This window comes from Parus major, chromosome 3, assembly GCF_001522545.3.
Source record: "Parus major isolate Abel chromosome 3, Parus_major1.1, whole genome shotgun sequence".
In the NCBI taxonomy this organism is placed as follows: Eukaryota; Metazoa; Chordata; class Aves; order Passeriformes; family Paridae; genus Parus; species Parus major.
The window spans coordinates 44,649,180-44,663,729 of NC_031770.1; the positions used below are offsets into that span (position 1 = coordinate 44,649,180).

A 14,550-nucleotide genomic window follows, 5' to 3' on the forward strand; every position below is an offset into this window, starting at 1 on the left:
GCATGGAGCTGTGAATGCTTTGCTTGGATATATTTCTCTGAAATGCAACTGTTCTGTAGTAACATGAATAATTCTACTGTTACTGTTTAAATAAGGATTATTATGTGAATAACCCATTAGGAACTGCATCCTCAGAAATAAAGGCAGATAATATGGGAAGAAGAGGTTTATTTTTGTAATTAATATTGCAGAGGTATTTAAAACACAACCCCAAAAACTAAGAGTGGGCTAAAGACCTGTGCTGGATCTTACACACGTGTAAGGTCATTGCGTTATTTGAATGCATGGGCGTGCCAATAGAGTAATGAACTGGTGAACAGATCCTTGGCACTGAAAAAAATAATCAAAATATGAGGATGGCTTTGTTTGCTTCAAATGCTGCCTGGTTTTAGGAGATCTTTTAGTGAGAGTTTATTTCTATGTGTGGGAGGAGCTGGGGAAGCAGTGGTTTGAAAACACCTTCAAATACTTGGAATAAACATCAGAACTTGATCTGACTTAGAGTTTTTTGATTCCTTTAGCTAAAGATATTAATTTGGATTTAGTCTTGCTGCAATTAGGAAGGCACTAACTTCACTAAACCACCATTTATAACTCCCTTCAGAAACCTGGATTCTCATCATGATACTATGAGTGACTCTGTGTCTGCACCTGATGTTTAAATAGGGCTAATACCCAATAGTGCTAAGGTCAGGTTTCTCACACACAGGAATGATTCCACCTTTGTGTTCTCCCCTGCTCTACTCACTGCTCTGCAACTCTAAGCGTCTCCTGGTATTGCTCTAAATTGCTCTAAAGGGAACAGTATTTTGACAGGCTAATTTAGCAAAATAAAAACAATGCTCTGCAAGACAAAAAAAAACACAACAAAAAAACCAGTTTTCAAGCTTAAAGGCATGTTACTGCAAATCCTTGAATGTTACCTCCAAACACACCCTGTTTTAGATCATCTCGAAAAAGCAGCTCAGAAATCTTGCTAATTGCAGGTGTATGTCAGCCCTGGGATAGGGACACTCATCAGGACCCCCCAGCATTGTGCAATACCGTCAGCATTGAAACTAAACCAAGAAAAGGGACCTGAGATTCTAACACTGCAAAACACATTAAGGCTGAAGTTTGGTGGTGTTATTTCTTTATTGGATGAATGCTACCTTTACCACTCATCCACTCATTCCTCTTCCCTTCACCCTCTGAAGCGTATCTTGCTTCAGTTGTGCTCCTTGGGTTGCTTGTACAACTCCAGTTGCACAAGCAGAATGAACACACTCTGAGAGTTGCTGCCCTCTCTTCCTGCTGGTGATCCTACATCAACCCTGGAGATCATTCTGCTGCAGATGAATTGGATCAGAAATCTGTTACCACTGATAACTGACTTATACAGAAGAACTCTCTTTAAGGGCTAGCACCTGCACAAGGAAACAGATGGAAACAGGAGGATGGCACAGGGTGGGATTTGGGACTGACCTTTCACAGCACCACACAGTCAAACTGTCTTAATTTGATTAAACTGCAAAAGAACTGGGATACGTGAAATGATCCTTTTCAAAATCACCTTCAAATCCGCAGCTTTTTTTTTTTTTTTTTGCCCCACTGACCTACTTTGCAGCAGTTCCACAAACAACTGCATCAGCACATGCAAGGACGTGCTGAGCTGTGGTACAAAGATCTGTCGCCACAAAGCAACTGTGTAGACAGTGAGCTTTTTAACCTGCATTGCTGCCAGAGGAAGTTTTCAGAGTGTTATGTGACATGACAAAAAGGAAGGAAGCTGTCAAAGTCAAGCAAAGAAATGCACTCCCTAATATCTCATAATGAACAGTTCTCAAAGCATTTCCCATCTCTGTAATATATGCAAATTGTGTGTATTAGGGTTCAAATTAGGCACTCATTTGGAATACCTAACTTCTGCTTCTGTTTAGTGTATTCCCCTTCTGTTGCTAGGTTTTTGAAGAGTATGGGTTTCCTGACAATCACACCTTACACTGGAATTTTGGGACAAATTTTGCAGTAGGAGCTCAGGCTAACCACTGAAATGGTTTGCTGACAGGTAAGGTCTGCTCTCCAACAATGTCTCCTGGCATTCAAAACTGGAACATGGCCTCTACAACTGAAGTTGGACTACTACCTAGCTGATTTGTGGGCTGCCTGCATTTCTTCTGAAAATGAATGAGATATATACGTTATTTAAACATAAGGCTAATTTTTTAATATACATATACTTGATTTAGTATTGACCAAAGTGACAGCTGATTATGAAAGTTCCTACATCACACCAGACTTAAAAAGAGTTTGTAACCACTGTTTCTGTTCAAAAGAAAAATCAAGGCTGAATATTTAGGAATTCCAGGAATTGTCTACACTAGCAGCTTTTAACTCATTTTGAATCCCTTAAGGACTTCCCAGGGAAAATGCAGAAGCCACTATTAAGAAGCAAGCCATACTCTGAGCTGATACAAGGCTTTATGATGCTGCACACGGCTGAGGCCCAGGCACCTAAAGGAAGGAAGGCACCTCAGTTTGCACCTGTTAACACAGAACAAGTGGTCCCTGCATCTTCACCTGCTGCATTTGCCTTACTTGCTTAACTTATTGCAACGTGCAGGCCAAACAGGAAGGGCTGGCCCATGATCCATTTTACAGGCTTCCTTCTTTTCCTGTTTTGACCATTGAAACTGTTTAAATGAAAGTGCTCCCCATGCTCAGGCACTTAAAATTACTAGCATGAAATGAGAGGACTGGTTATTCCTTTGAGATGCTTCAATTCTTGGCAGCACATTCTTTACACAGTATGGTGATTGCAGGGCTGCTCTGCGAATATTTATTTATTTTAAAAGGTGAGTCCTCATACAGGCAGTTGAAAGGATCTACCAGCAGAAGTGAAACTCTTGCATCAAAATATGCCACATTTTATTTGTTTTGTTTGACTGTCACACAAACTGTGACTTAAATTTGATTCCTTTAGTATAATCTTGTTTCCAGGTTTACAGCAACGTGCATCCAAACATCACTGTCAAGTCCGACTTAAAGCTCCCGTAAGACATCTTTACATTCCTCCTCTCAACGCTACATTTGTCTCTAACTGCAGCACATTTGCCATTAGTTTGAAAGAATCATCCCCCAGCACCACATCCGCGCCCGCTTCTCCCCGCGATGAGAGACAACTCAGTTCTATTGCGCTCTGCCTGGCTCCAAAATCACCCCTCCCCCCGGGGCATTTAACGTTAGGTGGGTTAGTTCGAAGGCCGAGCTGTCGTTTGGGTCTGTGGGTCCGTCTGTCCATCTGTCCATCTGTCTGTCTGTCTGCCAGCATGGGACAGACGGCTCCCGCTCCCCTCAGGCCGAGGGCAGCGCGCGCCTCAGCCCGCGCTAGGGGCGGAGCTCGCGCGTCACGGGCTGCGCGCGCCCCCGGCCGCGGGCGGTGACGTCTCGGCAGCGATGGCGCCCACGGGGCCGCCGGGTACGAGCGCGAGCGCCGGGGGCGCGGGGAGAACGTGGCGAGGGTGGCCGGGCGGGCTGTGAGGGGACGGCGCCCGCGCCCTCCCCTCCGATTCCCTGGTGCTGCCTGCGGCTCCGTGCAGGGGGGGCGTCACTTTCGCAGCGCGTGTAACTTTTTTGCAGAAGCCATGTGTGGCGTGTCATGAGTGAGGGAGTGAAGGTAGTGAGGGAGGGCGCTTTTTGGCGCCGGCCCCTTGGAGCAGCTGCATCCTGCCAGGGAGGGGTCGGGAGGGATCTCCAGGGTACCCGCACCGACCCGTCCGGCGATATAGTTATGCCGGGAAAGTGAAAACTGGGGCTCGGTGAGAGGGGCTGGGTGTGCTCTAGCTGCTCGGGGCTATAATTGAAAAGTGCCATTTCACGGGTTAAACAGAAGTCGTTGGATGGGGAGGATAAGTAAAATTACAGCTCCTAATTGGCGTTGGTGTTTTAAAATGGACTGGTCTGTTAGCGGATGCTTTCACTGGTGCTGCCTCCATCAGAGATCCCAAGCATTTCCCCTTTCAATACTCGTGAGGGAGTGCCTGATGCTGAGCCTGTGCCTCAGCTCGGGCTTGCATCCCTCGGCATGTCAGAACAGGCCAGCAGTCCTGCTCGGCACCGACTCCATAGCCAGCTTCTGTGCCTGAGGTTTCTCCAGGTTCCTCTGGCAAAGAGGATGTTGACGTGACCTGCCCTGCCCTTTCCGCCGTGCATTTGGGGCCAAGCCATGGTCTTAGCGACTGCCCTGCTGCAGAACCGAATGGGTTTGGCTGAAATGGGAAGCGTGAAGGTGTTGTGGCAGCGGCTTGAGAAGTGGTGGCAGTGGGAGAGATGTTCTACATAGATAGAAGCAAAAATTGCATGACGGAGATATTCATGGAACCCCAGGGAGCAGGCACGAGGCAGTAGGTGGTGATGTGTCCCTCTGGCAGTGGGGTAGAGGACCTGGGTTCAGGAGTGGGCTAGGGTGAAGCTGAGCACAAAGTTTCTCCCTAGCCTTTGAGGGGCAGGGCATCCCACAAAGTGAGACACCCTGCAGGTCTGTTTCCCTATAAGTCTTGCCTGAAATGAATATCTGTTGTGAACAGTTTAATGTCAGGAGATGAATAGTTGTGGTTATACCCCAGGGAGCTTTATAAACCTGGGATCTGTGTGTTTAGCTAGAGATAATGGGCACAGCTGACAAGATGCTGCTATCCTGAAAAGATAGTGACACTTGTAGTGGTTGTTTGCCTCTCAAGCTAACTTTGGAAGTGCATGGGCTACATAAGTATCTTGTCTGTCTGCTGTGTAAGAACTGAATGGTTCATAAGACAGGTGCCTACATGGAAATGTTAGCAAGGTACACATAGAAGCCCAGGGTGAAGTGGTAAGGTCTAATACTTCTCTCTTTGGACAAGCTGAGTAATAAATAACATAGCCGCAGGGTGCTGCTGCCCACTGTTGCAGAGGACCTGTGTTACATCTGTTGCTACAGTTCATGAAGCTCCTATAATTGCCAGAGGGCATCCAGTTGAAGACAATTTAATTAATTGGGCAGCAAATAATGCTGAGGTTATCATGAGCTGTCTGTGGCAGGCTGATAGCAAGAGTATCCTTTCTAGGTACTAATACTGTAAATTCTACATGCTGCACAGTAATTTTTTGAATGATGAGGGGACTTGTGCTTGGAGCTGTTGGGGTGGGAATGCTGATTTGTTGAATTTGGATGTGCAAATATGGAGAGGCCCTGTTTCCAGTCAAGAGAGGAGCTGGTCAGTCTAGGAAACTGCAGGTCCTCTAAGTGCCTCTCTGCATAGTTCCTCTGCTTGTGTTCTGGCACATTAATGTGATGAAAATACTTCAATGTTGTCACAGTTGGGTTGCTCCTTTATAAAAGCTTTGGGAACAACTTGTAATACTTTATTCCCTTCCAAGTATTTGTATACTAGACTATTTTATACTAAAAATAAATTTGTAGTGGAAGTGCATCAACAATAAAAAGCAATACCTTTTGAGAATCATTGCAGGCATCACAGAAGTTTGGTTTAGAGCAAATTGCAACCTCTGGACTCCTGTTTCTTGTGGAAAACACACATCCCTTCAATTTTGCTCATATGGCCTGTATGTGATTGGATTGGGATAAGGAGATAAAGGAACATCATCTTGCTTTATTCCCTGACTGTTTAGTTGCTTCCATGGTGAAAAATGAAAGGTTACAGTTGGGAGAAGTTTCTAATTGTCGAAATACAGCGAATGACTGTAGGGGTGAACAGCTACCCTATCCCCATAGGGTAAAAGTATAGTAAAAGTTCTTGTAGCTCAGATAATTTCTCTGTTGCGGACAAGTAATTCCTTTGTTCATGTGATTTCAAGACAGAGTTTTTACCTTGGGGAAGTAAAGCAGGGTATTAGGATTTTTTATTTTGCATTCTGTATCCCATTGCCTTTTAGGCCAGTGCTGGTTTTTTTTTCATTTGGTATAGTCTTCTAAACTAATTCCAGCCCTACAACACTCTGTGGTAATGGGCTCTATGTTTTAAGTTTCAGTAGAGTATAAAATCAAGGTAATTGGTCCTAGGTCCTGTTACCACTGCTGGTTTGCCACTATTTCTGTTATAGCTATAGAAGCAGTTTGTTCTCCTGGACACTTCTGAAGGGAGAAAGATATCCGTTTCCCAGAGCTCACCAGTGACCTTTATTAAACCAAATTTTCATCAGCTCCTGGATGAGCAGAGGTAGGAGCAGGGTTTGTAAAACAACAAAAAGGAAAGGCTGACCTGATTTTTCCTTGATTAGGAATTTGTCCAAACATTTTTTTGTTTTGTTCTGTAATATTCTGTACCCATTTTGTGCTGGAGAGGGGAATTGCATGAGCTGAATGCTGAATTAAGATGATGGTACTTGTTAGTAGAACTGACTCTGAGCCTCCTCCCTGCTTTTGTTCCAAGGACAGAGTTCAGCACTTCCTAACAGCTTTTTGAATCAGTCTTTGATTTCTGTAGTGTTTTTGGACCTGTTTGCAGACTTTGTTTTCAACTTTAAATTGCACCATCAATATGGCAGGACATGACTTCAAGTAGTGCATGCTCCTGATAGAAGAAGAGTCAGATGTTATTCATAGCAAGGACAGGTAAATTGGGTTTTGGTGGGCTTGGAGCTGTTGCATCCCTGTGTAAAAGAGTCTGCATACCTGTGGCACTGATGGCCACCCTCATGATTCCTACCCTGTTTCCTGCAGCTTTTTGAGATGCTTCTGAAGAAGCAAAGATTTTAAAAAAATTCAGTAAGGCTCTTGCAGTGATGAGACAGGGATCTGTGCTCCTACGAGCAGAAAACCGTAGACTGCTCATTGTTTCTGTTCAGTGAAGCGAGCAGTAGAGAAAGCAAAATGGACCAGGCGAGGTACAGGATGACAAGCAATGGGTAAATCTTTGCTTCCCAGTGTGGATGAGGAGATAGTTGGGAAGCATATAGTTTAAAGCCTATAGAAAGCAGGACTGATTTTGGGAGGGCTCCAACAGCCCATCTCAGCTCTCTGGGCTGCAGCTCTCAGGGCCAAGGAGTTGGCGTAGGAGGCTCGCTAAAGCACCAGTGAGCTTCAGTGCCTGTGTGTCTCACTGGGCTGTGGCTCTTGGAAGCACATGGATTACACTCCATTGGGAGTCTGTGCTGCAGACCTACTTTTAGATACAGTTTTTCGTGTCTTGCTTCTAAAAGCCTTTAGCTCAAGGATTGATATTATTCTCATGAATAATTTGATGGTTTAACGTGAGTAGATTTAAGCTCTTATGTAAGAACCTGCTGAGCCTGCCTGTGTGGTGTTAAAACTTCCAACTTGAAGCAAGGGTGGCTTACTTTTTGGTATTTTAATCTGCTCTCAGATGCTTCATACTTACTAGAGAACACATTTTCTTTGACTTCTCTTCATGCTGAGACTACTTCTGATTTAGAGCTGTTTTTCCAGAGTGTTGGTATAAATGTAACTTTGCAATGCTTTCCTCATGGCCTTAGCTTCTCTCCAGTACATTGCTTTTTAACAGTACTAATATCAAAAGAGAAGATTCATTGTACAAATGCAGAAAGAAATAAATCAACAGTTGGCAGTGATTTTTAAGTAGTATTGTGTGTAGTAGTAAGTTATGTTGCAATGAGAGATGAGGATATTTTTGTGCCTTGGAAAGAATTAATTTTTTTAAAAGGGCTTTGATAGTTCATAACCTAAAAGCAAAACAAGTCTTGAAGAGTAGGATGAAGCTGAATGAAGGAAACAGATGTAGAATAGCACATCATTCACATATTCGTGAAACATCAGTGGGGTCCTACTCTTGTAATTTGGATTTTTGGTAAAGAGGTTGTTTGATTATTTTGCTATATATACAATCTTACCTATTGTAATACCTATATATATGTATATATACGTGTACATCTATATATGTATATATAGATGTATATGTACCTATATATATGTAATGCCTATAAGTATCTAAAGGGAGGGTGCCAAGAGGATGGATCCAGGCACTTCTCAAAGGTGCTAACCAACAGGAGAAGAGGCAATGGGCAGAAACTGATGTGCAGGAATTCCACCTGAATATGAGGAAGAACTTCATTGTGAGGGTGACTGAGCACTGGAACAGGTTATCCAGACGGGTTGTGGACTCTTCCTCACTGGAGATACTTAAGAACTCCCTGGTCTCAATCCTGTGCCAGGTGCTCTAGGCTGACCCTGCCTGAGTAGGGAGGTTGCACCAGATGACCCCCTGTGGTCCCTTCCAACCTGGCCCACTCTTCTGTTTGCATTCTGAAATGATTCGGTGTATGTTCTAAAGGGGAAAAGAAGAATTACTGTTGGTGTCATCTTGGGGATTTTATTGGGGTTTTATGGAGTTTTTTTGTTTGTTTGGGGATTTTGTTTGTTTTTTTAATGCCTCAGATGAAACTTTTTGCTTAATGTTTGGGATGGGCTGTGTTTGGAATCTTGAAGCAGTTCTACATCTTTATTTCTAATGATAGTGCTGAAGTGTCTACAGTATTTTGTTTTAGTCATGGCTGGATTTACCCTGCTCAATATCTTATAAATAACCGTGTGATTTGCCTGATCTATTTTCCTCTGGCATTGTGGGGGAAAAGAGTATCTTGTTACATTTATGCAAAAGAAAGTAAAGCCTGGCTATTATATGTTAGCATATCTTGGTGTTTGTCAAGTTGTCATTTACTACTGTAATCCTAAGGGAATTTAGGACTCAGTTGAAAAATTGTTTTGTTTGCTCAGTTTATTTCTCTGTATCATTATGATATAAGCAATTAGAATAGATGTGGGTATTTGTTGTTTGTTTTTTAATGAAGTTTACTAATTTCTGTTTTGCACTTGTGTACCACTTAGAATGTTGTGTCTGCTACCAAGAGGCAGCTCTGCATTGCCATTCAAACATTGCTGGGGAAATTATCACACTTTTCAGTTTTGGAAACTAGTTTATATAGAGATTTTCATGTATGCCCTTGTGAACTTTGGTTGACTGCTTGTGGGTGACTGTCCTTAGGTAAAGGACCAATTGAGCCTAATTGTATTTAGACAGATGTAGCTGTTACCTTACATCAGGTGTTTGAAACTGCAGGTGAAGTAAACCAGTTACTGTCTGATTTCAGCAGAGAATTGGTTACTTTGTTCTTGAGTGGAAAGAACTCAGGTTGGCCTTGTGTATAGATAGGGAATTTCAGAGCTACTTAAATATTTGGTTTATCTTTTTCCAGCAGATCCCAAGAAAAGTGTGGAAGATGAAATTGAATCTATTCTACAGGAGCGGATAATGGTTTTGGATGGGGGCATGGGGACGATGATCCAGCAACATGCGCTGACAGAAGAGGATTTCCGAGGGCATGAATTTAAAGATCATTCCAGGCCTTTGAAAGGCAATAATGACCTTCTCAGTATAACTCAGCCTGATATAATCTGTGACATACACAAGGTAGGTGGTTCTGCTTTCTGTCTCTTGACCAAGAGGAAGAGGGAGACCTTGGTCTCTGCACTCCCCTTTTCCATACCATAGGCTCCTGGCTCTCCACTGTCTTTTGGGGTTAGGGAAGAGAGTGCTAGGTAACCATGTGAAAAAGAATGAGCAGATTTGACTCTTCTGGTTGTGTGAGCACAGCATTTTTGTCTTGGTTCCTGATGTCACCCAGGCAGTGCTATTTTTAAATCCCTTTTTGACTTAAGTCCCTGATGTATTTCTATTAATTGTAGATTCTGTTTTATTTCATTTTTATTTCCTCTTCTTATTATCAGCTAGCACTTGAAATGCATCTAAGTAGGACATATCTGAATTCTAGATGTGTTTCTATAATTGTGTATTAAAGGGCTGTTGAATGTGGCAGCCTGAAGCAGGCCTTTGTAGTTAATGGGTATATGTGCTTCCACAGTCTTGTTTTTTCCCTAGAATATTAATGTGTGTCTCAGAGTCTAACAGTCTAATCTGCTGATGATTAGGAATTTGCAAACAGATTTCATTGTTTTCCTGTCTTCAGTTAGACTTTAAAAAGCAGCTCCCTAAGTCTTGTCTTTATTGAGCTGCAGGTATTCATAGGTCTTACTGTAATAATCGGAATGCTTGAATAGTGTTGCAGCTATTTGTTATTCGGTTGAAGCCTCATATCTGTTCTGGGCTTTTCCAATTATTTATTGATAAAATCTGTATTTCATTGATGGGTTTCATATTTGGCTTATGTTGGTTAAACTTGGAAAGTAATCTGTACTTTTTAAGTTTTAACTACTATTGTTTAGATTTTAAGAGTGATGAAGGAATCAGTCTTTGACCTATAAAAATTTTAGAAGGAAGTATTTGTAGATCGAGTTCAACCGAGCAATAGTGCTCATGAGCCTTGGAATTTATAATAGCTTGTGGTTTTAATAGGGTAAGCTGCTTTAACTGTTGAATTTGGCAGGTTTAGCAGAGCAGTAGTGATGTGACTTGAGAACATATGTATTGACTCAAACAAAGTAACCTTCTGTTATCTCTGTAATGGCCAGTTATAGGTGCTTTAGGAAGAGTAAAAAAAGAACTGTCTTTTGTGATCCCCATCCCTGCAGCAACTATTGAGTCAGAGGCTTTCTGAGCAATGGGTGGGGACTTCATATTTTACAGCTACCAGGGGTTATTTCTTCTGAGAGCTGGACAGAAGGAACTTGCAATAATAGATGAAAATGTTTCTACAAAGAAGTGTTTTGTTTTTGTTTTGTTTTATGAATGACCCAGTGAGTTAGATCTCACAGGTACAGGTAGCTTAAAAACCAAATGTTAGCCATACCTTGGCTGGCAAAGTCAGATTCAGAGCTAAGACACGTGATTTATTTTCAAAGGCAAAAATTAACTTCCTGCTTTGAGTATGTTATTTCCTTCTATGGTGGTAGACAGTAAAGTTGGAGGGCTTTTATACATTAAACGTGTTTAGATAATTTTCAGAAAGTTAATGTTATTGGTAAGAGTTTGTATGTAAGAGTTTGTATATTTTCATGTATCTATTTGAAGATATTTTTATATATTTTCAAGAGGAGTTGAGAGAAAGCATATTTGTTTGCAGCAAAACATGTTTTAAAACAAATTTATTTTTAGCTGTCATTTGGATCAAGACTTTATTTGCACTGTTGAACTCAATGAGTTCAGCTGCTTCTTGTAGGAAAATCTGAGGGATTTATGTATGTATGATTAACTAGCACTTCAAGTGTTTTAGTTTCCTCGAGTATGATCATGCCGGGGTTCAAAGGGATCAAAAAAAAGGAGTTAGGGAGGAAAGAAACTGATAGAGGTTATACAAATGCAGGCTAGAATCTGCAAAAACGTTTACGTTTGCATTGATTGCAGTTTATTTCTGTGGGAATTAGACAACCAAAATGGAGCAGAAGTCTTAAATGTTATGTGAATCTCGGTCATTAGTTAAACTTTAAATGAGATCTGCACAAAACATAATTCTCCTAAGCTTGTATTCTGTCCCACTGCGCTCTTGTGCTGTGCAAATCCCTTCAGAACATTTAAATTTTCTAATCTTTTCTGTTGTTTAATTTGGGCCTTTTCTGAGACTGCCCACAGCAGCCCTTTCTTGCTCTGATGGTGACTGGACTGTGTCTGAGTATATCCCTGTGCAGAAATCTAAAATGTGCTCTGGTGTCAGAGGTGACTTCTATAATTGTCACTTGTTAATAGAAAGTGTGGCTGACATTGAAATTCTGAAAATTGGTTACATGGAATACTGCTATTGCAATGGCCCTGTGCATTTGAATAAAGCCCTTTAGAGTTTGATCAGCTTTGAACTGGGAAATGATTAGTGACTTTTGGTCAACTGGATGAGGCAAAGTAGTGGGGTTGCTTGAATTCCATACCTCAGGCTTTTTTTCTTTCATGTCTTGCAGGAATATTTGCTGTCAGGCGCTGACATCATTGAAACCAACACTTTCAGCAGCACCCGAGTTGCACAGGCTGACTACAGCCTCGAGCATTTGGTAAGAATGCTAAAATATTTACACATTAAAGTATTAATCATGTCCTAGCAACCAAGATTAGCTTAGTCCCAGGATTCATTGGTGTTGTGCTTATCGACTGCATGCTGCCTCTCGAGCTATGTGATGGGATCATTTCTGCTGCTGTGGACAGTTGCACTTGCTGTGTCACAGACATAGTGTGCTTCTTGTTGGCAGAGGTACAGGCAATAATACTTAGTCCCAGTTTTTTCTGAGCATTCCTGGGATCTCTCAGTTCTGTGAACAGGGATGTTTTGCTTCAGTCCTTCCAACTTACCAAATGCCACAATGGAACTGCTTTTTTCCTGGGTATTGCTTATGTGTTGTTTGTGCTGGTGTATGTAGAAGTCCTTTCTAGTTTGAATTTATTGTGCCAATTCTTTGTTAAATATTTTTTGACGATTTTGGGAAATATGTGAAAGTAAATACTTAGAAATATACTACTTGAATAAAAAGTGAACTTAAGAGTAGGCTAATTTTGTCATCAAAGTCCTGTCCTTCAGCTTCTGTTGAGATCAGCAGGATTTATTTACTACCTTAAAGAATTAAATTTTATGATTAGCAGCTCTAGGCTGGGGCATGCAGGGGATGAAACTGCCATGTAACTTGCTGAGATGTATCGAGCTGTTCCTTTTGAAGCCTGGTGATGGTGTTGATACATATTTCTATGACTTGGGGAACCTTCAGAGTGTAGGGCGAGGTGCTGGATTCAGGTGTTGGGTTTCTTTGAGGATGAGTAGCCTGGACTGAACTAAAGGTTGCTCAGTATTTTTCTGTAATTGTTTCAGGCATATCGATTAAACAGAGTCTCTGCACAGGTGGCCAGAAAAGCAGCAGACACTGTAACTACTCAGACAGGTTAGTATTATTTTAACTTTTTACTTGTTTGTGGTTTTGACAATGCTGCAATCTTTGAAATGTTGCTAACTAGAGACTAGCTTGATGGTTTACATTGTGGGGATGTAGAATGATGCTGGGGACGTAGAATGATGCTGTGCATGTTTTAAAGCTAGGCACAGTAACAGCAATTTCATATCCCTGTTCATATCACACTGATTTCATCATGTTTGGAAGGATCTAGTCCTTAAGGTGTTCTTCAGCACAGCTATCCTGTGCCTACCTGGTTTAGACTGCAGGTGATCCACATCTTCAGATGTGTTTTAGAGAAAATATATTCAGCGGGGACTGTATGACACAAATCTTTGTACCCCAGAACTAGGATAGCTGATTGTAGGTAAATGTGGATTACCAGTTAATCCTAGTGTTTGTCTAGGTTTAACTTTATTCAGCAACTAATGGAATCATCTTAGTATTTTGATTTCATTTCTACAGGTGCCTTCCAGGCATTATGTGAGAGGGGTTAGAGCTCCTTTACACTTCTGGTGACAATGCTGTCTTTCAAAGGCTTATTTCTGCTTGTATTCTACAATCAAACTGTATTTCAGGCTTACAGTGCTGCTTCTGTTCAGATAGCACCTTACTGATGTCATTCATAGTATGCAATAAAAAAATGCAATTTGGAATATGCTTTTAAAAAGTGGGGTTTTATGACACATGCCAGAATATTTAAATAAGGTTATGTAGTGAAAAGTGCCAGGACAGTTCTATACTGTGTGTTTAGAGTAATTAAATGAAGTTTCTTGTGTTAAGAGACAAATGAGTATTAGAAGAAAAATTAATTGAGACAGCTGACCTTTTCAGAAATGTTCTTCTGTACTGTGAGTATACATTGAACCTCCTGTTGGATTAAAATAAAAAAGTCAGCTGTGCTGGGTGATCCTGTGCTTATTAAACTCTAGATTTGAGACAAGAGTTTCATGTTTTATATTTCTTCATCCTTGAATGACATGTATGTCTTGGTGGTGTTGGAGGTATTTTACATTGACTATGTCTTGGTCTAGGAATTAGGAGATATGTTGCTGGAGCCATGGGTCCAACAAACAGGACACTCTCTGTGTCACCATCTGTGGAGAGACCAGATTACAGGAACATAAGTAAGTGTTTATAACCATCAAGTTATTTGACTCAGGCAGAAGTCTTGAAAGATGTTTCTCCAGATGAAATTAACATCATTCCTGTTTTACAGCTTTTGATGAACTGGTTGAAGCCTATACAGAACAAGCCAAAGGACTTTTGGATGGAGGAGTTGACATCTTACTGGTGGAAACCATATTTGATACTGCCAATGCTAAGGTGAGACTTCTCTGGTAAAAACCTCATCACACTAATGTAAATATTTGGTGTACTACCTAAGGAAATTCAAAATAATATTTTTTCAGCTATCAGCTACTGTTTACTAGATACACGAGAAGACTCTTCAGTTGATAGCAAGTGGGTAGAATGTGAGGAGATGGTTTTTAATCAGCCTTTTCCAGAAGGTTTCTCTTTAATATGTGCCATTTGTATCTTTCTGGCTGTCTGTGCCAGCTGTCCTCTTCCCAAAGCTGTGCTGTATTGCTTAACATCTCCAAATGCTTCTGATTTTATTTTTCACAGTAAGCATGTCTGTCCAAAGGATGCTTGTGATGCCTACTGGGGAGGGAATATCCAGTGAATCTGGTTTCAGGCATGGGAAGGCTTGTAAA

General features: G+C 41.4%; 1 protein-coding gene across 2 annotated transcripts in view; it reads left to right on the forward strand.

Annotated features, from left to right (window-relative positions):
- The first annotated feature begins 3,396 nt into the window (after nt 1–3,396).
- MTR (5-methyltetrahydrofolate-homocysteine methyltransferase) overlaps nt 3,397–14,550 on the forward strand; it is a 51,822-nt gene continuing 40,668 nt past the window's right edge. The window contains exons 1-6 of one of the 2 annotated variants that reach the window (XM_015622542.2): nt 3,397–3,457; nt 9,208–9,422; nt 11,858–11,947; nt 12,754–12,823; nt 13,867–13,959; nt 14,052–14,158. In XM_015622542.2, the coding sequence (XP_015478028.1) occupies nt 3,436–3,457; nt 9,208–9,422; nt 11,858–11,947; nt 12,754–12,823; nt 13,867–13,959; nt 14,052–14,158 (597 nt within the window). In that variant the 5' untranslated portion in view covers nt 3,397–3,435. The remainder of the gene's footprint in view (nt 3,458–9,207; nt 9,423–11,857; nt 11,948–12,753; nt 12,824–13,866; nt 13,960–14,051; nt 14,159–14,550) is intronic. The other variant, XM_015622543.2, reaches the window with a different exon arrangement.